The following is a 21,990-nucleotide window of genomic DNA, read 5'->3' as shown; positions in this document are numbered from 1 at the left end:
GTGTGCTGCACCCATCAACTCGTCATTTACATCAGGTATAACTCCCAACGCAATCCCTCACCCATCAACTCGTCATTTACATCAGGTATAACTCCCAATGCAATCCTTCCCCCCTCTCCCCTCCCCATGATAGGCCCCGGTGTGTGATGTTCCCCTTCCCGAGTCCAAGTGATCTCATTGTTCAGTTCCCACCTATGAGTGAGAACATGCGGTGTTTGGTTTTCTGTTCTTGTGATAGTTTGCTAAGAATGATGGTTTCCAGCTGCATCCATGTCCCTACAAAGGACACAAACTCCTCCTTTTTTATGGCTGCATAGTATTCCATGGTGTATATGTGCCACATTTTCTTAATCCAATCTGTCACTGATGGACATTTGGGTTGATTCCAAGTCTTTGCTATTGTGAATAGTGCTGCAATAAACATACGTGTGCATGTGTCTTTATAGCAGCATAATTTATAATCCTTTGGGTATATACCCAGTAATGGGATGGCTGGGTCATATGGTACATCTAGTTCTAGATCCTTGAGGAATTGCCATACTGTTTTCCATAATGGTTGAACTAGAGGTTGGTGGGATTGAACATAACTTTAAATGCACGTAATTCCATTGGAAGAACCTTAAGTAGGTGTGCTGACAATGATCTATAATGTTTTGTGTTTGATTAAAGTGCCAGTGTGTATACCAAACTAAAACGAAGTAATGAAGTGTTCTTACTTTCAGTAGAGACTATTTTACACATATTTAAAGCATATTTCTTGTGAAGAAAATCATAATAAGCAGTTTAAACTTTGCAAATAAGATCATTAGTTATGTTTGACAATTCCGTTTTCATCAAGCTAAGTCCAACTCATTTTTCAAAACTTCAGTACATCAGCATCTCCAGAGAGCCTCTGTTGATGCTCAACTAACTCTTCATGCTCCTAGCATCCTCTTCTGGCTCTATTACATTGTGGGGTCATTGTTGGTCTGCCGGTCTACTGCAGTTGGCAGTTTTTCTTCATTGAAGTTACTCGTTAAAACACAAAGCATATCATAGGCATTCAACAGATGATTATCAAATAGAGGAACAGATAAATGGATGAGGGGATACAGGAATGAATGAATACATTAGGAAACAATTATTGACATTACATAAGGTGTTATTTTTAAGCTTTCCACCATTAGAAGTAAAATTAGATTCATCTTTTCCTTTTATTTTTCAGCATCTAATATGCCTCAAATGAGGTAAATCAATATATAACTCCATAATTTAGGGAATTTCCATCTACACAAGATAAACGGTTAACCTACTGTGTGATGTGGGTAGTAGAAAAAACTTGAGATACGCATGGGGGTCCCTAATGAGCTTATAGAATACTTGTTGAACTAAGAAACCCATACATGAAATCGTTTTTTTCATATGTAACCATGCCAGGGTAGTCTATGAGTAAGTTAGGAGGACATTGGAATGGAGTTTCTCATAATTCATGTCTCCATATATGGAGTTCATAGTTCATTCTTATTCTTAAATAAGAATATTTAAAATATAGATTCCTGGCCTCTGCTCCCAGAGATTTGGATTTACTAGGTCTCCAGTGGAGCTAGGAATCTAGACTTTTATCAAGAGTCCTCAGTGGTGTCCTGCAAATGTTCCGGGGAAAACATTTGAGGACTAAGAAGAGACTCCTATGGGCCACAGTTATCAGGAATACAGGAGATAGGACTTAAGCTGGAACCTGGAGGATGCATGATGTTTGGATAGGCAAGGGGAGAAGGGAAGGAATCTCATTTTTTCTCATAGCTGCTGGCAGAAAAATCTCTATCCGATTATCAGATGATTATGATGATTGGTAAAATCCACGTTCGTGAGATCCCAGTGAAAATTATATTACTCTGAGGGTTCGTTTTTCTTTTCAATCTAACATAGAGGCAGCCTTTTAAATGGACTTTTTTTCCCCCCAGTTTTTAGTTCGACCTATTAAATATCTTGGCGGACTTTCATACTCCAGCATTCCTAAGGATCAAACATGCTGCTTATTGAGGTGTCTTGAGTTGTATATGTTAAACAATAACTATTGGGTAAAAGTAGTGAAACATTAGAAATATCCTTTTACCAACATCACCTAGAAACCAGGACAGAAATCACCTCTTCTATTTTCCTTGCCAGTGACTCTTGGAAGGTTATGAAGTTTTTTTACAAGTACAGGCTACTTTTCCATGTTAATAGATATTTGCTATAAAATAGCTTGCATCAAAAACATGTCTATTAACTGTCTTACAGTTAATAGATAATAGGCTTGATAGTGTATTTTTCAAAGCAAAGCAGACTTTGAAGGTGTCTGTTTGAAGATTTCCAAACCAGAGGAAATGCATTTGTGGACAATTCAGAGATCTCAGGGAAACTAATTGTGTAGGCTGGCAATCAATTTGGCATGAGGGAAAGGAGAGCGACAATCAATATCTAGCTGGGAGGTGAGAGAGGAGCCTCAGTAGTGACAGGTCAGTCAAGCAACAGAGGAAAAAAGTAACACCCAATGGGAAAAGACCACCAAGAGCAACACTTACTTGCCTTGCTTGAATTTCGGCCCTGAGTCACCTGGAGACAATTGAAAAGTCAGCGAGGCTGGGCAGCGGGTCACTGAGTCGTAGTCCCATATATATATATATCTTCAGTCTTCACAATGCACACATAGAAGACATCATATTAGCACCAATATCTTGTTCTCTTCTCTTTGCTGGGCACTCAGAAGACTAAGTTTACCAGCTCCCCTAGCAGTGAGTTGGGCCATGTGACTAGTCCTTGCCAGTGACCCTTAAACTGAAGTGACAGCTCTGGAATGAGGCGGTGAAAATCCATACTACATTCTCCAGTTTATCTTTTCCTATCCGTAGAGAAAACTTCATATTGAGAGAGTGGGGCAGGCTAAATATTTGAGTCATTCCATTGATAGGAAGATTATAATCTTTATCGTCCAACCAGGATGATTTTTGGAGTGACGGGGGTGTTGTTCATCATTTGCCAGGACAGTAAGCTTGAGCTGAACTATCCTGGGAAACCAGGACATAGACCCGCTACCCATGGAAGACAAGTGACTGCCCTGCTGCCCAGACCTGAAGTTGCCCAGACTTTGTGTCAATAAGAAATTCAGTAAGTCAGTCACTGAGAGGTTGGGGTTGTTACTCTAGCATAACCTAGGCTATCCCAACTAGTATCATAGATTATTCTCCAAACCAATTACTATCTGAAACTTGGAGAGAGGTGCTTTACCCCTTGAACTTTCTCAAAAAGAGACAAAGCAGGTAGGGGCCTTCATAAAGTGTTAACTTGATTGGATGGTGCTTCCAAGAAGCCAATTTTCTGCCCTTCTCACATCAGCACCAAAAGGTTTACAATTCAGATAGCCTGGATCTTTAAAACCATAATAAAAACAAGTATCAACTTATATAGCATTTTTTATTTTGTCTTATTGCATCCTCATAACGTCTCTCTGAAGTAAGTAGGACTAGGAGGATGTATTCGTTACTCAGGTAATGAATTACTCAGGTAACGGAGGCTCAGAAAATGTGATTTGTCCTAAGTTGCATAGTGGTGAGAGTGTCTCCACTGAGCTCCACCTACCTCACTTAGGGAGCACAGGGTCTGAGGTTACACTGACCGTATTGTGGCCCCAAGAGTTGAGACTGAAAGAGGATTTGGTAGCACGACTTTTCTGAATATGCTGTGGTTTACAATATCTGCTTCTTTAAGAGAAGCTACTCTGAAATATCATGGAACAAGTGTCACAAGAATCATGCAAATTAAGTAGCAGACCCAGTGAAGAATGTGCTGTTGGCATCCGTGTGGCTAGATGGGCCAGTACTGTGGATTCTTAAAGCATCTCCTTGCCACTGTTCCACCTTCTTGTCCAGAAAATATAGCACTATAATTTTATCCCAAATACAGCCAATTAGACTTTCTTGCCTTTCTTCTACACCCCATCAAAAAAAAATTAACAATAGATTAACACTGGCTACTTACTGTGCTGCTTTGGACATTATTCAGATCCAGTGTGACTGTCGGTTTGACCTCTGCAAGCTTTAATGACTAAACACGTGTCAATGTGCAAAAAACAAACAAAAATAAACCGTTTTAAGATGTGGAAAATGGGACTCAGATTCAAAGTGAGTTTGCCAGTGACAATCAAGTTGAGTCAAGTCATTCAATTCTTAATTTTCTCTGGGTCAAACTCCCAAACACATCTTGAAGCATGACAGACAGCATGTGGCCTGTTTTGTCAGTGTTCTAGGGATTGTAACCATCTGATGAAGAGCCAGTTACACCTGTGGAGAGATATATAGCTTATGTGAAATGCAAGGTGAACTGCATTTGGAGTACCTAACATTAGATTCAGACTTTTAAAAGCATGGTGCATATTAAGAGAAGAAATCTTTTTTGTTTGTTTGTTTGTTTTTCTTTTTATTCGAGACAGAGTCTCACTCTGTCACCCAGGCTGCAGTGCAGTAGTGCAATCTCAGCTCACTGCAACCTTGATGTCCTGAGTCCTAGCAATCCTTCCACTTCAGCCTCCCAAGTAGCTGGGACAGGCGTGTGCCACCACACCCAGATATTTTTTTTCTTAATTTTTTGTAGAGACAGAATTTCATCATATTGCTCAGGCTGGTCCTGGACTCCTGAGCTCAAGTGAACCTTCTGCCTCAGCCTCCCAAAGTGCTGGGGTTACTAGTGTGAGCCACTGTGCCCAGCCAAGAGAAGCAATCTTGATTGTCCAGGTCACATTTTATTTTTCTTTCACCAAGGTAAAATTGTAAAATACTAATCTCTGTCAAATGGGGGGAAAGAGGCTCCAGGTTGTTATTACATTAGTTTTCTAGAAGAGAACTGCCTCTAATTAGAATTTAAGGTGCATCCTCACTATAAATTAAAGTATTATTATTCCTAAACACAGTGGCCAATAAAGATAAATATGGGGGGCCAGTAATAAATTCAACCATCTGTTTTCTTCAAAGTTCTCCCGAGGTTTGAACTCTGAGCTGTAAAGATCTATCCCCAAAATAATAGATTTATTTTTAAACTGGTTGTCTTGGCAATTCAGAGTCCTTTTTGAGCAGTATCAGACTCAGAGAATGTTTGTGCTTCATATTACTCAAAAAAATAAAAAGCAGACCTAATGCTGGATGTATGTGTGGAATTTTGTATTTTGAAGAATTTTTAAGGCCACATTTGGTGAGGATAGGTTCTGAGGTTGAGTAGTTAAGCTCATGAGACTGAACGTGGGAAATGATATTAACTATTGACTATTAATAAAATTAATCACATTAATAATTATAATTATTACGTTAATGTAAAACCTGGCTCTATTTAGGGAAATAATCCGTGTTGTAGACCTGTTGTGCATTATCTGGATAGAGCGTCAATCCTGGCTTCAAACTGTTAACCAGGCAAGTAAAAGCCAGTGCGGTGTATTTCTCCTTTGTGGCATTTACTTGCACGTGTGAGATAATCTTTCTCCCTCCCCCTCTCTTTGTGGATGAATGTGAACTCTACAAACACGTGAATCCATAAATGCAATTTTGTATTCTGCCACTGTTGAGCAAAAACACTTGAGATTTGTTTGCTAACATTCAGCGGAGTCCCTTCTCCTCCATGTGCAAAATGGGACTTCTCTGAATGCCTGTCTCTGCTTCCCTTCCCTCTCCCAATGGGCCTCTCTCCATGCAGTGAGCTCCCCATGCAGGATCAGTGCAAGCCTGCCTAGGAGAAAATTTATGTCACTTTCTCTTCACATAGAGATGGCCCTAGAGTGAATATGATGCAGTAATTCAAATTGGACTAGCATCTTTCGATCTGTTTATGAATGCTCTTGCATCCTCATGAGTGAATTAGAGCGCTGTGGTTTCTGTGCAGTGGTGTTATTCTTGCAAAATTTGTGCTGAATTAAAAATATATATCATCTAGGAAAGAAGTAAGAAACTCCAGACCTCCAACATTTATCCAGAGTAAGTTTCCGTTTCAATGCAGTTTTCAGTTCTGTTCACTGTAGATTTACTGTTCCTAACTATTGCAGCGAGGATAAGCAGAGATTGGGTTAAGGGCATCCAAGTCACAACCAACCTGGGGATTGTTCCTGCTTACGTGCTGAGGTGTGCTAGCTTCTAAGGGAGGAAATTCTCATTTCTAAGGAAACAAGTGGTGCAGTTGGGCAGAACCCAGTTCTACACCAGCAGTTTCCACATGAACAGTTTGCTCTTGGAATTGAAAATTAGTCAGCTTTCCTTTAGACTCCCAGACCTGAGGGAAGCTTTGCATTGCAATTAAAATGGGAAGGTAGGATAGTTTGTTGAGGAAGGCAATGGAACTAGAATGAGAAACAGAAACTTAAAAGAAAATTATATGAGAGGCAATGCAAAGTATGTTCTTCATTAAGGTAATTGTCCTATCCTGTCTCTCCCAGGTAGGAGAGCAGTGGGCTGTCTTGGCAGAGATTAGTCTGCCAGGAGCCTGACACTGGTAAGGTAGGGATTGAATCTAGAACCTTTCCTCGTTAAGGTACTGTTCTAAACACCATAGCTAATTAGCTGAGTTGAAACATATAGACATTCAATGTAACAAAAAGAACAGTTAGATATTTGGTTTGTTTTACTTCTGACCAAGGGACTTGCCTCTTAGCTGCATGTGTCATAGCTGAAGACTTAGCCCCTTCAGTCTTGCTGGCATTTCTCACTGTCACTACTTCTCTTGGACTAGTCACATGCATACATAGGTCTATGGAAAGTGAAAATATAAAGACGCAGGGAACAAACGTGTAAAAAATCTACTAGGTTCATTCATTCACTCCACAAAGAATTTATCAAATATCTACCTGGTAACTAAGCTTTGCATAGTTCCTGTGGATAGCATAGCGACAAGGTGGAGTCAGTGACCTCAAGAGGAGAGCTCAGAGTGTTAAGAAAACACAAAGGGAGGGTTCCTTAGGGAAAGAACAGGTCAAGGCTTGGCTCTGTATTTTCTGTGGCGTTTGGGTGGAATTGAGAGTACCCAATGGGCAGGATATATATTTCCATGTATGGCTGGTCTTAAATGCTTCAACAGGTAAATAACAGTTGTTATAATGCACAGTTGTTTCCACTTTTCCAAGGTTTCACTTTCTACAGTTTTAGTTACCTGAAGTTCAACCAGTTAAAAATTGGTGAGGATCATACAATAAGATATTTTGAATGAGAAGGAGAGACCACATTTGCATAACTTTTATTACAGTGTGTTGTCATAATTATTCTATTTGATTATTAGTTGTTATTGTTGATCTCTTACTGTGTCTAATTTATACATTAAACTTTATCATAGACATACATGTATAGGAAAAAGCAAAGTATATATAGTATCCAAGGTTTTAGATATTCACTGGGGGGATCTTGGAACATATCCCCCATGGCTAAGAAGACTTCTGTATCACTGTGCATAAAGCCTGGATCTGGAAGAATTTCTATCTAATTGGGAGAAAAGATTGACTAATGCAAGTACAGTCATCCCTCAGTTTCCATGGGGGATCCATTCCAGGACCCCTCCTCAGACACCAGAATCTGGGGATGCTCAGCTTTTTTATATAAAATGGCATAATACCATATTTTCTTATAACCTACACACATCATCCTGTATAATTTGGATCATCTCAAGATTACTTTTAATACCTAATATGATGCCTACACTTCATTTCATTCATGTGGATTCAGTGTAATACTCAGTGCATGGCAAATTCAAGATTTGCTTTTTGGAACTTTGTGCAGTTTTTTTTCCTGAATATTTTCAATCTACAATTGGTCGAATCCACAGATGCAGAACTCACGGATACGAAGGGTTTAACTGTACAGCATTTGCAAGTAACAAGAACCCATCAATCCAGATGTTACCACGTGATAACAGTATAGCAGAAAATGTTGATACCCAGCCAAGTCAACGCCAGCGTAGTTTAAATACTTGAGTGAATGCTGATGTGGCACAGTAGAAAAAGATTCGAAGTTTGGAGTCAAACAGTTCCAATACCAACTCTACTATTACTGGGAGTATCATCTTGAATGAGTTCCTTATTCTCATGGAACCTCAATGTACACATTTTTAAAAACTGAAATGACATATTTTTGATGCATTTCAAAGTAAGTCAACTGTAATCCCAACACTTTAGGAGGTTGAGACATGAGGCTCAGGAGTTCAAGGCCAGTCTGGGAAACGTGGCAAAACCCTGTCTCTCCAAAAAATACAAAATTTAGCCAGGCATTGATGGTTCATGCCTGTAGTCCCAGCTATCTGGAGGCTGAGGCTGGAAAATCACTTGAGCCTGGGAAGCGAAGGTTGCAGTGAGTCAAGATTGCACCACTGCAACCTTCCAGCCTAGGTGACAGAGTGAGACCGTGTCTCCAAAAAAAAAAAAAAAATGTAAGTCGAAGGCATATTCCCAAGATGCGCACATAGATCAATAACTGGAATTCCATATGTGTTGACAGTCCCCTTTTATTGATAAAATTTACATACAATGAAATGCATAAATCTTAAATATAACACTGGCTGAATTCCAACAAGTGCATATACCTGTGCAGTCCAAATCCCTATGGAGTTACGGAACATTACTCTCATCCCAGGAAGTTCCTTTATATCCTTCCCAGACAATCCTTGCCACCACCCAAGGCAATTGCTATTCTTAAATTTTCCACTGTAGATTAAATTTGCCTAGAATAGAATTTCATATAAATGGAATCATATAGTAGTTTGTCTTTTGTGTGTGGCTTCTTTCACTTAGCATAGTTTGTGAGATTCTTCAATATTGCTGCATGCATCAGTTATTCCTTTTGATTGCTGGTACATATTTCACCATAAGAAATGCATAGGATAGTTGTATTTTGACGGACACCTGTTTTGGATTTTTAAAATTAAAAACTTTAAAAATTTTAGAAATTCATCATAATAGACTAAGGTTAGGATTTAAACTAGGGCTTTGGATAAGAATTAATACTAGTCACATTGTGAAGGTTCAAGGAACAGACTAGTTTGGTTATATACAAATAAGTGAATTCTGTTTGTCTTGAACATCCAAGGTAAAGTATGCATAGATATTTAACCCTGCTACATAGGCATCCAATAAGAGGGAGCTAGTATTTTATTGCAAGTATTCCTTCTTTTCCAGCCAATATGGGAGTGTGCTGGTCCACTTTGTTGTCATTGGCTCTAGAAGATGAGCATTGTTCTCTACATGGGGCTGTGTTGTGTCAGGGTTTCCTAGGAGGGAGGCCTCAGGTGAAGGAGGGGTGCTCCAGTGACCCCATTCCCCCTGCCTCTTTCTAATTTAACTGCAGCCTCTTTCTTGCTGTCATTAAATGAAGTTCAGTCATGGTGAGACCTTTTCTTAAATTGACACAGTTTCTCAAAGTGAGAAGATCGGGAGTCAAATACAGTGAAACACAAGGAAAAGCAATTTGCAAGTTTCAGCAGCAGCTCTTGACAAACTTCATGATATGGGGGAATCAAAGGGAATGTGATGGGCACTTCTTGCAGCCTCTCACCTGATTAGAAGAATATTAAGGAATGTTGAATAATTTCATGATTAATTTCATTATTAAGTTGGCATTTCATTAATCAGCAAGTAAACATGTTAAAATATTTTCTAAAGACAAAATTTAATTTGGTTGAGCCTTCAGTTGAATGAGCCCTATCAGTTATCAGTGTGAGTTGGGGAGAATGACTTCTTGAGTGACTTCTTGTTTTCTGTTCTTTTCCATTTCTGTCAAAAATGGCGTTAGTCTCAATTGAATATCTGAATATACGTGTCAATAAGAACAATTTGGTGTAATACTTGGATCAGTCCCTAGAGTGTCATTAATCAAAACAGAGGGCTAGATTTTGGGTTGGGTTTGGAGGCAAGGCATGTGAAGAAGCCCCACAGTCATTTACATGTTGGAATAAACAGCTTCTAATGTAGGTTGGAGCCATATTTTCCAGCACCGCTTTCATTATTGAATAAGTCAAGGTCTTCAAAATCCAATCCATATTCTCAGATTATAAAGAAGGCCTTTAATATTATCAAGTGTTGTCTTACCATGAAAGTCTTCAGGAAACCACTATGTTTTAACATTTTCTTTCAGAAGCATCTTCCTTTGGTGTCTAGATGGACTAGCTCTTGAGACACTGGAAACAGATCCAATGACAAGTACCCCAGTGGTCTGCACTTTAAAAGGAGGTCAATGACAAAGGTGGTCCTCTGGGAACCGGGAGAGAATTTAGTTAGAATGGTTTCCTGATCCTGCTCTTGGGTGCTTTTGAATTGTCACTCTTCTAATGCATTAGTTTTAATATGCTGTTTCCCTAATTTTCACTTAGTGCCCTTCTTAAGCGAGGTTTTTGCTTCTCCCAGAGGAAACACTATAATAAGAATTTATTGATTACATAATGTGTACCTTAAAAAATGGAATCTATTTTAATAAAATGAAATGCCTGCATTTATACCTAATGTTACCTGAGACATACTGTTTGCGTATGTATTTAGTTTATTTCCTCTGGCTGTCCTAGGAGTTAACGTTTTAAAAATAGTTCACTTGATGTACATTAGAATTTATTACAACTCATTAAGTATAATTTTGGTTTCTATATTTTTAGTTATGGTGGCTACTTTACCAATATTTAGGGGAAAAAAGGTCTTAGTTTCAGGTGGTAGAAGGAGATGGAGAGCTAGAAGACATGAATTAAGGTGAGTGTTTAAGGATAAATTGCAACCAGCTATTTAATAAACAAACAAAACACACAAAACTCTGCCCAAGCCTGAACCGGAGGGAGGAATTGGCTTATTTCTTAATCATATTTGGGAGACAGATGGTGGAACTGTACTGTGTGCTGACTAGTAATGCAAACTTTCATTCATTAGCTGTCGAAATAATAAAAAGAAGCAAAATGTCATTGGGCAGCAAACAACAATGGATGATGCTTCAGTCTTTGATTTTCAGGAAAATAGAGAAGTTTGTTAAATGAGAATTTTTTTAAAAAAAGATGTCATCAGGGAGTAAATAATGGCATATTCTTATCAGGTTTAGAACATTTTCTCTGTGACCAGATTCATAGAGGTTATAAAAAGATAGGACAACTTGATTTTTAGCAGGGGTTAAGATGGGGCCCTGGGACTGTGTTCCAAGACGTAGGAAGGAAATGTAATTGGTTTTAACTAATCATAAAGTAGTGCCAGAAAAGTGTTTACCATATTACTAAGGGCTCTGAACTGCTCAAGGTTGTTTTAACAATTTCCTGTCCACCCCCACTTTTTCCTGTTTTTTAAGTATAAAGCCAAGAAAAATGAGGGAAAGGTGAGTAGATGTTTTTCTTTTTGATCCGGCAACTTGGGTCTAGAGCCTGTAATTATATAGAAGAGATAATTCAGCAAGATATGCATTGAGACAGGATTGTGTTTTAACTTAGTAAAAAATAATATGATTTCATTTTAACCGAGTTCTAACTATTTGGCCACTTTTGAGTCAGATGTTTATAAATGAATGCAATAAGGATTAAAAGAAGACATCCAGCTTTTGTGCTAAGGTGGGAAGAAAGTAGACTAATATTTAGAAAACCAGGAGACCAGGCCCTTATCTGCCAGGAACAAGCTGAGTGATCTTGGGCAAGTCTTAGGACCACTGTCATTACTTCCTTGTTTATGATAGTTCAGTAAACGTGATGGAAAATCTGATACCACTCAAGAGCTTGTTTACATAAAATGAAATAAAATATTAGCAATCGGTTCTGACCACTTATTATTTCAGAATTTGTGACTTCTTTGCACCGATTTTTTTTTTTTTCTTTTCACATAAGCTTAGTTTTTCTCGTGCTCTCCCCAGGTCAGAAATGGTTGCCTTCTTGGGTTCAGCAACCAAAGTTGTTCGCCAAGATAACTCCTAGTCAGGAGTTAAGACTCTTACTCATTTAAAACCATTTCTCTGAATGTCAGTAAGGTCAAGTAGAAAGAGACTGCTGTATTTAGAGTAAGTAAAAATAGTTCCATACAAACTCCCTATCCAACTAACCACGATCCCTTAAGCAAACCATCCAACCTTTCTGTCCTTAGATTTCTCATCTACCCAATAGATAGAATGATTTTTTAAAAGTAGATTATAATGATGAACAGATGAGACAGTTCTTTGACAAGTCAAAAGTACTATTAAATTGAGTTATTATTAATAACATAAGATTTGTGAAAATATAGGGAACAGCTTCTGCTCTCTCAAGTGGTTACATGCCGAGGTGGCTTGTATAAATGTGTGGTCACAAATCATTTTTAGAGTACCCATAACCAGTGTCCACTATCTTCCTGAAAATCCAAATGAGTCCTTGTGTCATCCTCTGTGAAGGCGGGATTTCTCCAATTAATAATCTAGGTCTGGCCTGTCCCCGTGGTCTGCAGTTTCCTCACCCTGCCGCTGAGTAGTGATGTGCCGTATTAGAAAGGTGGCATTCTGAACTGTCCTGTCCTGCTTACTGCAATGGCCTTCCCACAGAAGCAGATTCACTGGTCTCCTGGAGCCCTTAATTTGTCATACGAGAAGCCCTTAGTAAGAGGGAGAAGCTGGATCGGCCTGCTTTTCCTCCGAATTCTCTTCAACCAGTGTCATACTGAGTCACTAAAATACATGCTTCAAGATGGGACTGGAAAAGACAACCAGTTCAGGTTCTGGACAGAGAGCACTGTGTTCAGGGCATTGAGTTCAGGCTTCTTGCTCCCAAAGTTGGGTCTATGAATCTTCATGATGGGCCCCAATGACGAGGTCATCCAGACACAGTCTGAACATACAGGGTAAGTGTCTGGTATAGACTAATTCATACTTTAAAAAAATGAATTAGCAAAGGATTCATATAAGAATCTCTACTGACATTGTATCTATTTTACCTACAATTGAGAGAGATACATTAGAAATACATGGCATAGTCCTGTACCAAATGTTGTCATTTGTTCCAGAAGATAAGACTTGCATATACAAAATATTTGAGCATTAAAGTGATGGATTTTTAAGTGATAGAGTAAATGGTTTGAAGTATAGGGCTATAAGAATTCAAAGAAGCAGGAGATCAATGAGGAGATATCTTAGGAAGTGAAACTTAAGGTAAATTTGGAAAGAGGGATGAAATATAGGAAGATGAAAGTGAGGTGGCATTCTAAGAAGTATCACCAGCAGTAGCAAATGTCTGGAAATGGGAATGGATGTGTTTCCTTTACTCTTTACTTCAGGGTAATGGGGAATCACTGGAGGTACACATTTAAAACAAAACAGGATTATAACATGTAATATATATTATAATTTGTAGAAACACTTATAAATGTGTATAAAGAGGTATGTGTAAAGATGTTGTTTGAAATAACAAAAATTTTGAAGTAATTTAAATTTCATAAGTAGGGGAATGCTTAAATAACTGACATTCTCAACATGACATACTAGGAAGCACATTCATGTGCCACATAATGATATTTGGTCAACCGTGTGCTGGATGCAAAACAGTGGTCTCTTAAAACTATAATGGAGCTGAAAAATTCCTGTTGGCTGCTGACATCTTGATGATCCCGACCTTGAAGAGACTAATGTGTTTGTTTGTGTGTTACTTTTTAATAAAATAATGTAAAAAAAATTTTTGGGGGGTTTTTTGTGTTCTTTTGAGACAGAGTTTTGCTCTTGTCGCCCAGACTGGAGTGCAGTGGCATGATCTCAGCTCACTGAAGCTCCGCCTCCCGGGTTCAAGTGATTCTTGTGCTACAGCCTCCAGAGTGGCTGGATTACAGACACCTGCCACCACACCCCAGCTAATTTTTGCATTTTTAGTAAAGATGGAGTTTCACCATGTTGGCCAGGCTGCTCTTGAACTCCTGACCCCAGGTGATCCACCCACGTTGGCCTCCCAAAGTGTTGGGATTATTGGCATGACCCACCCTACCTGACCAAAAATATTTTGTTTGTTTGTTTTTAGATGGAGTCTCTTTCGCCCAGGCTGGAGTGCAGTGTTGCGATCTCAGCTCACTGCAAACTCCTCCTTCCAGGTTCAAGTGATTCTCCTGTCTCAGTCTTCCAAGTAGCTGAGATTACAGGAGTTTGCCACGTCACCCAGCTAATTTTTGTATTTTTAGTAGCGATAGGGTTTCACTATATTGGTCAGGCTAGTCTCAAACTCCTGACCTCAGGTGACCTACCCACCTCAGCCTCCCAAAGTGCTGGGATTACAGGCGTGAGCCACCGTGCCCAGCCAAAAAATGTCTTTTAAAACAATTTCTAAAAAGCTTATATACTAAGGACATACAGGAAATATTTTATATAACTTATACATGTTTATGTTTTAAGATAAATGTCATTACAAGCATCAACGAGCTTTTTAAAAATTTAAAAGTTTATAAAGTAAAAATTTTAGTAAGCTGAGGTTAATATTGAAGAAAGAAAAATATTTAGTGCAGTGTGAATTTGCAGTGTTTAAAGTGTACAGTGTCCATAGTGTGCAGTAATGTCCTGGGCCTTCACATTCAGTCACTCCTCACTGACTCACCCAGAGAAACTTCCAGTGCTGTGAGCTCTGTTCGTGGCAAGTGGCCTATACAGGTGCGCCATTTTAAGTCTTTTATATGGTATTTTTCCTGTACCTTTTCTGTATTTAGGTATCTTTAGATACACAAATACTATTGTTTTATAATTTTTCTACAGTGCTCAGGACATTAACGTTTTATACAGGTTTGTAGTCTAGGAGCAACAGGCAATACCATATAGCCTAGTTGTGTAGTAGGCTATCCCATCTGGGTTTATGTAAGTCCACTCTATGCGGTTTGCACAATGACAAAATCACCTAATGATGCATTTCACCATTTCTCAGAATGTATTCCCGTTATGAAGCAATGCATGACTGTCGTTGAGAAGAATGAAGGAAATCTTTATGTGCTGTCATAGAAAGACCATCACAGAAACACTTGACAGTAGATTAATGGAAAGAAGGCATTCCTGTAATATTTGTTAACTTTGAAAATTGGTGTTTAAAAATAAAGGTGGTTTTTCTGAGAAGATTGATGTGGTTATACTGTATCAAATTAGAAAGAAGTCATTGGAAATGAAGAGGGATATTGGGAGATAGGTGCATGAGTTTAGATGTCCAAGAACAAAGAGGGGGACCTGAATGGTAGAGAAAGACAATGTAGAGTCATCCAAAAGAATGGTTGCAAAGGACTTCATGACAGATAATTAATAGAAGATGAAGGCGAGAGAAGAGAAAAGAGGTTTCCAGGTTGGAGCTTGGGGAATACGCATAGAAGAATGATTTCTACAACTTAAATGGATCCATGTTAATTAGAAACCTTCTTTAAGAAATTCTTTGTATTTTTGTTTCTCAGGATGGAAGAAACAGTACGAAATCTACTGCAGAGTCAAGGATCTCCAGAGCAGAAAAAAGAAGAAACTGTTAATATAATGGTCTATCAGGTACACCGTGTTTATTATTCTTGGCTGGGTACTGGTCTGCTTGCTTTTCTTGTATTTCTCTAGATTTGTCCTCTCTAACCCAGAGATAAATAAAAGGTGTGTTCCAGACCCCAGTGCTAACAGCCACCTAGTCACCTCTGGTTTGAGGAATCATACACGTTTATTCCATTCATTCATTTCATAAACTCCTACTGTGAAACAGAGTGTAGATTTGATTCTAGGAAGATGCAAAAAATAAGTTTATGGTGAATGAGAGAGGCTTGTATAAGCATTGCAGTCTCTGTGGCCAGGAGTAAAAGAGAGGTGTGTACACCGTTCTCTGGGAACACAGGAGTGAGAATGCCTCATCCTGGCTGAGGAGGTGAGGAGTAAATACTTGCTGGAAGTGTGACATTTAAGGTAGGCCTGTGGAATAGAGAACTCCGTGAAGGGCGTTCCAGGGAGAAGGGACACCTAGGTAAAGGTGCAGTGGTGTGAATCTTCACAGCAGGCTTGTGGAGAATAAGCAGCTCCAGATAATTAAGTAATGACCTGGAAATAAAAAGTTACAGTGAGGCTGAGAGTGCAGGGAAGAGCTGGATGGGGTCTGCGGTGTGTGCAGTTCTCCTGGGTCTGGCCTTGCGCCTCAGGCAACGAGAAGTCTAAAGAGGTTCGAAGAGAGTAGTGGTCAGTGAGATAACAGGTCTTTGTCTTCTTCTGATAGCCCTTATCCCACTGTCCTTTAACACCAGCAAAGCTGCCAGGCCAGGAAGCAGGACTTCTAATCTGAGTATGGTCCAGGTTGCCTACGTGGATGAGAAGGCTCTGGTATGGTGGAAAAGGGAAATACACTAGAAACAGCACAGACACTGTATATAGATGAATTTAGGACTTCTGCTGAAAATCACTTCAAATCACACATAGAGACCAAGCATCCACTGCACAATTGTGTATGAAAAGCTTTAAAAGGCAAGGACATTGGTGGAAATGTGAGGTCATCACTGGGCAGCCCTAGGTTTTTGCTGGCTAAAAGGCCAGTGGGTTTGAGAAAGCAAGCATAGGAACCCAGCTGATTAGCATAACGTGGCGTTAGCTTACCTGAATTTGTGAGTTCAGGGCTCTGTAATCCAACTGGTTGTGAAAAGGAATTGGGAGTAATATGTTAATACAAGTAGAAGCATCAAAGTAAGTTACAAAATCTGGACATAGTTAACCTTAAGAGCTGTATCCTAAATTGTTGATTCTTGAAATCTACACAGGGCTACTTCAAGAAGGCAGTAAGAATTGTTTCCCATGTGCAATGAATATAATGCAAAGAGTTGACTTAAGCTACCTCAAAAACCTAAAATTTTAACACCAGTGGGAATAGCAATAATTATACTGGCAGAGGTGAAGTAGGCTTGTGTGTCTACGTCCATACCTACTGTAAATGTGTGATGGGCTCACACAATAAATCCTAGGAAGCCAATTGATATTATAGCTCAAACTATACCCATGTACCCAAATGGTTCTTTTTTTTTTCCAGAGTAGTATGTTATGATGTGGGAGATTGTTCCGAATCCTGGTAGGATGAGGATATGGACTTCGGGATGACGGAAGAATCAGACAGCTTCATAAAGTTCATAATCAGTTAGCTTCATAAAAACAATGGAAAAATCACTAAGATCCATTTGTAGGGAAAGGGCTTAGATTCTTCTTGAGAGGGCAGTCTTGACAAAGGGAATGCGTGTTCAGCATTTCCTGATGTGTGGCCACCTAAAGTCAGGAAAAAAAATTTCAGTCCTCCTAGCTCTGAATTCTTCCTAGATATTATATCTGCTTTGGTACAAAGTTGAGGTGTAAGTAAAAAATGGGACTCAATTCTGCATTGAATGGTTCGATGCAGCCTAAAAGGGTCATATGAATCTGTGAAGTAAATTATTTGTTCCCCATCACACATAACACCTGCCTTCATTAGAACTAAATAATCAGGCGTCACTCTTGGGCTATATCTGATTTCTTCATGGTGGATCTCCTTCATCCAGATTCACATTTTCTTTTGCTTATTCTCTTCTGAGCTCTTAAATAGTTATTAGCCAAATCTGTGGTGTAGACACTTAATATCATCAGCATTCATTTTGTGAAACTGGAAGTTGCTTAGAAAAACAGATATGCTTTAAGAAATGTGTTTTATAACTATTACCTCTCCATTACCCAGTCTATTCGTTTTGGGAAATTAACTCTTTCCTCTAGGGAGAAGACAGTCATTAACTTGAATTAATGCTACACGATAGGGATGTGTCAGTCATTCCTTTAATTGGCCTCAGGCTCCTTATCTATAAAATGGGAGAGGGAGGTGGGTTACATGACCCGTAAAGGTCACTGTACATTTAACAGACATTTCCTGAACTTCTTGTATGCACTAGGGACAGCCTTGTACCCTGGGCAGTGAAGAAACGAGAAAAGAGAGAGGGAAGGTGGTGCTGGGTGGTGCCAAGTCCCAGGGAGAGCCCCTTCATCTCACAAATTCTATTATTCAAAATAAGGCTAATAGCAGCAAAATGGTTTATGCAAGATGTATGCGTGGTGATACTAGTGGAGCACATAGTTAACACCTCCCTGCGGCCAAATTCTGCCTTTCAGGCAGGAGCTGGGAAATTTATTGCTTCATAATATGGGTCGTCATTAGCACACCTGTCTCAGATTTTCCAACTTGCAAGATTTCTCCGAAAGGAGCCAGAGGCCCATGTAAACCTTAGGCCCCTGGGAAAGCTGGAGTTACTTTCATTTTCCACTGTGGTCGAAGTGTTTGTTCTGAGTCTTTTATCATTGAGCTAATATAATAATAGCAGAGTAATAGAGTTCTGTGTTCCAGGCCCCTGCTAATTGCTTTGCATGCATTAAAGGTAGTCATATTTTGTTCAGGGGGCGTGTTCCCAAAGACCTTTCATAATCTGTTGCTTGTGTAATTTATAGCTTGCATAATTCAACATGGATTCTCTCAAAGGACAATGGGTGTTTTCTGTTCAGCGACTGAGACAGTCCCACTATGTGGTAATCAGAGTTTACAGTTTACCAGCTTTGCCATTCCTGACCTTTTTTTTAATTGGAAAATTTGCATGATTTCAAGTTTTGTGCATGAATTGACATTAATCACATTTTCATGTGACCACAATTTCAAATTTACCTAGTTCAGAGCCCCATCAAATGTGGCTAGACTGTAGCTCGTTCAGTCTCTGCAAGAATTTTGTGCAGGAGGTGCTCTCACTATCCCTATCTTACAGATGTGGACATAGGCCCAGAGAGGCGAATGCTTGCCTGAGGATGTACAACCAAGAAGTATCCTAGAAGGGTTTTGAACCTTGCTCCATCTGATTGCACAGCATTAGCTCTTATGCTGAGGACTTCCAGAGAGATGACACAATAGGGCCCAAGTTAGATGATAGGGCTGCTTATTATCTATGCTGAGACCTGAACCTGGGCCTTTCCGCTTTCTCTCTGTAGCCCTTTCCATTTATTCCTTTATTCATTTGCTCACTCATTCATTCAAAATGTCAGTTATTCATTTACTTTCTTATCTACATGTGTTAGTTTCCCGTTGCTACTGTAACAAACTTGGTGGTCTAAAACAACACAATTTATTCTCGTATAATTCTGAATGTCAAAAGTCCAAAATAACAGTATTGGTCAGTCTATATTCTTTCTAGAGGCCTCCAGGGAGAATTGCTTCTTTGCCTTTTGCAGAATCTAGCATTCCTTAGCTTGTGGCCCTTGCCTCTCTCTTTCCAGTCAATCTCTCCAGCCTCTGATTTCATCATCATATCTCATTTTCCTCTCTAGGGTCCCTCTTATAAGGACCCTGTGATGATATGGAGCCCACCTGGATAATTCAGGAGAATTTCCTCATCTTGAGATCTTTAAGTTGATCAAATCTGCAAAAGTCCCTTTTGCCACATAAGGTAACATATGCTCTCAGATTTCAGGGACTGGGATGTGGACATGTTTTGAGGATAGGTTTTATTCTGTCACACTAAGTAGCACATGGTAACTTGACAGGCTGGAACTACCCAGAAGATACTGGTCTAAGTACCAGAGATGCAAAGATGCCTGACACAGGTCTTTTCCTGAAATGCTCAGTTGATAGGATGCTCGGTTGATAGGGAAGGAAGGTAGATAATCATATATATATTCAACAAAGTAATAGAAGCCAAAACAGAAGCTTGCATACGTTCTGAGGGCACAAAGGAATGTGTCATGAAACCCACTGTTCTCTCTGGAGACTCTGCTTCCTAACTCAGGCTTATTTTTAATAGTTCACTTCTCTTTTAGTCTCTCTTGTCTCTTGAAATGGACATGAGAGTCATGAGCTTCCTCATGAGTTCCATAGGCTGCCTTTCTCAGAGCATCTTGTATTCCCAGTGTTCTGGGACCATGTCTCGTTGTCAGGGTGCATGTACTTGGTGCTTTACAGTTTGCAAAGCACTTATAAAACATGGATCTCAATGCTTGGTGCTTTACAGTTTACAAAGCACTTATAGAACATGGATCTCAATGCTTGGTGCTTTACAGTTCGCAAAGCACTTATAGAACATGGATCTTAATGCTTGGTGCTTTACAGTTGGCAAAGCACTTACACAATGTGGATCTTATTTCTTTCTTCCAACAGCCACTAAAAGAGGTATTTTTAGGCTCATTTGATGACAAAGCTCATAGAGGTCTCGAATCTTCAGGGACTGAGATGTGGATGTCCTTTTAGGATGAACTCACAAATGCCAAGTGGTAGAACTAGAAATTAACCACATATTTTCTATATGCAATACTTGAAATTAAACTAAGCAGTTATCTGTGGAATATTTTGATGGTGTGGTGGAAAGCAGGCACAGTCTAAAATCGCAGGTCACAAAGTCACTGTCTCAAACTCATTTAGAAATCCAAAAATAAATAAAAATAAACTGAGATATATTAACCAGCTATAAAATGTTCAATTCTCATTTCCCCTGCGTAAGTGACAAGCATATGAGTCATAGAAGTATTGTCATATGTGCAGGAAAGTGACATATGCCCCTAGGATAGACTCATTTTATTGGGGAGAATGGAAGACCTGAAAAGATTAACTTTAGGGAGCTCAAGGAAGGAAAAGCACCTCCCAGGTCCCTGCTGCTTTGTCTTTCCAGCTTATTCTCTCTAGATGTTTTAGAATTTCATATGCATCATGTTTCGTATTAGTGTCACTCATGCGCTATTTCATTTACTTAAGTAAATTGGGAAACTTATGTTAGAAAAAAATTACAATTAGATATGAAAGGGGGCAAGTACGCATAAAGAAAATAGAGCAACCCGTTGGAGAGGGGCATCATTCCATCACATTCATCTGCCAAAATATTTAAACACGGACAGCCTGAGTAAGATGCAAATAGTCACAGAACTAACGAAGGGCTACCCCCTTTACAGGGCTCCTATGTCCATAGCTACCTTCTGTGCTTCTTCATTGTAGCCGCCATGCGTCCTCTTGTTCCTGCTTTTCCGTATGGAATGTGAATTGAATCACATTAGCTAACTCATTTAGAAAGAAGGTGAATGGACAAGTGGAAACAGTAACTGGGGGGAAAAGGACCCAACTATGGATACAGCTTCTGCCACTACAAAGACTTATGGCCTCAAATGGTCACTTAAAGTCCCTGGGTTCTTTGCTTTTCATATTTTAAAAGAAAGGAATTTAGACTAAATTAGAGATTATAAATCTGAATGTCTTCAGTCATCGATTAATATAAAGTAGGCCAGATATGAGAAAAATCAAGTACCCTCTAGGGGATTACATTCCATTTTTTCACTTTTGATAAATAAATACAGAGCACTTTTTTCATTTGTTTTTTATTAATAGGCAAAAGCTTTGCTTTTGAAAACCATGCCATAGCAACCCACACCTGATTTAATGCCAGAGAAACAGGAGGGACTGGTGGGGACTATGGCAGGCTGGACAGCCTCTGTCTGGCCTGAGAGAAGCAGCCACAGCTCAGTGGCAGCAGATTCATTCAACCCGGAAACACACCGGTGCAGTAAGATGGCCACATGTTTCAAAAGAAGATACGATTTCAAGTTTTATGGGAAATTTCTTAGTCTGTAAGTGATGGCTTTTTTTGTTTGTTTGTTTGTTTGTTTTAAAACGAAGTCTTGCTCTGTTGCCAGGCTATAGTGCAGTGGCCCGATCTCGGCTCACTGCAACCTCCACCTCCTGGGTTCAAGCAATTCCCCTGCCTCAGCCTCCCAAGTAGCTACAGGTGTGCGCCACCACACTTGGCGAATTTTTTATATTTAAGTAGAGACAGGATTTTACCATGTTGGCCATGATGGTCTTGATCTCCTGACCTCGTGATCTGCCCACCTCAGCCTCCCAAAGTGCTGGGATTACCTATGTAGAATGATCGAAACATGTGCTAAACCAAGGGAAACCCTTAGAACAGAATGATAATTTCAAGGGTTTCCTCTTGCTCTTAGAACTCTGGGATTTTGGCACTACTCTTCCCAATGCTATAAGGCCTGGACTACATGAGGTATAGCATAGACCACTTATCTGACCTAATTAATA

General features: G+C 39.4%; 1 protein-coding gene across 6 annotated transcripts in view; it reads left to right on the top strand.

Moving 5' to 3' along the window:
- NCKAP5 (NCK associated protein 5) overlaps window positions 1–21,990 on the top strand; it is a 983,546-nt gene that overhangs the window by 636,706 nt on the left and 324,850 nt on the right. For all 6 annotated transcript variants that reach the window (XM_073019623.1, XM_073019626.1, XM_073019624.1 and 3 more), the window contains one exon: window positions 15,359–15,446. In XM_073019623.1, the coding sequence (XP_072875724.1) occupies window positions 15,359–15,446 (88 nt within the window). The remainder of the gene's footprint in view (window positions 1–15,358; window positions 15,447–21,990) is intronic.

This window comes from Chlorocebus sabaeus, chromosome 10, assembly GCF_047675955.1.
Source record: "Chlorocebus sabaeus isolate Y175 chromosome 10, mChlSab1.0.hap1, whole genome shotgun sequence".
In the NCBI taxonomy this organism is placed as follows: Eukaryota; Metazoa; Chordata; class Mammalia; order Primates; family Cercopithecidae; genus Chlorocebus; species Chlorocebus sabaeus.
The sequence above is the reverse complement of the archived record's forward strand: the minus strand, read 5'-3'. Positions and strand labels throughout refer to the sequence as shown.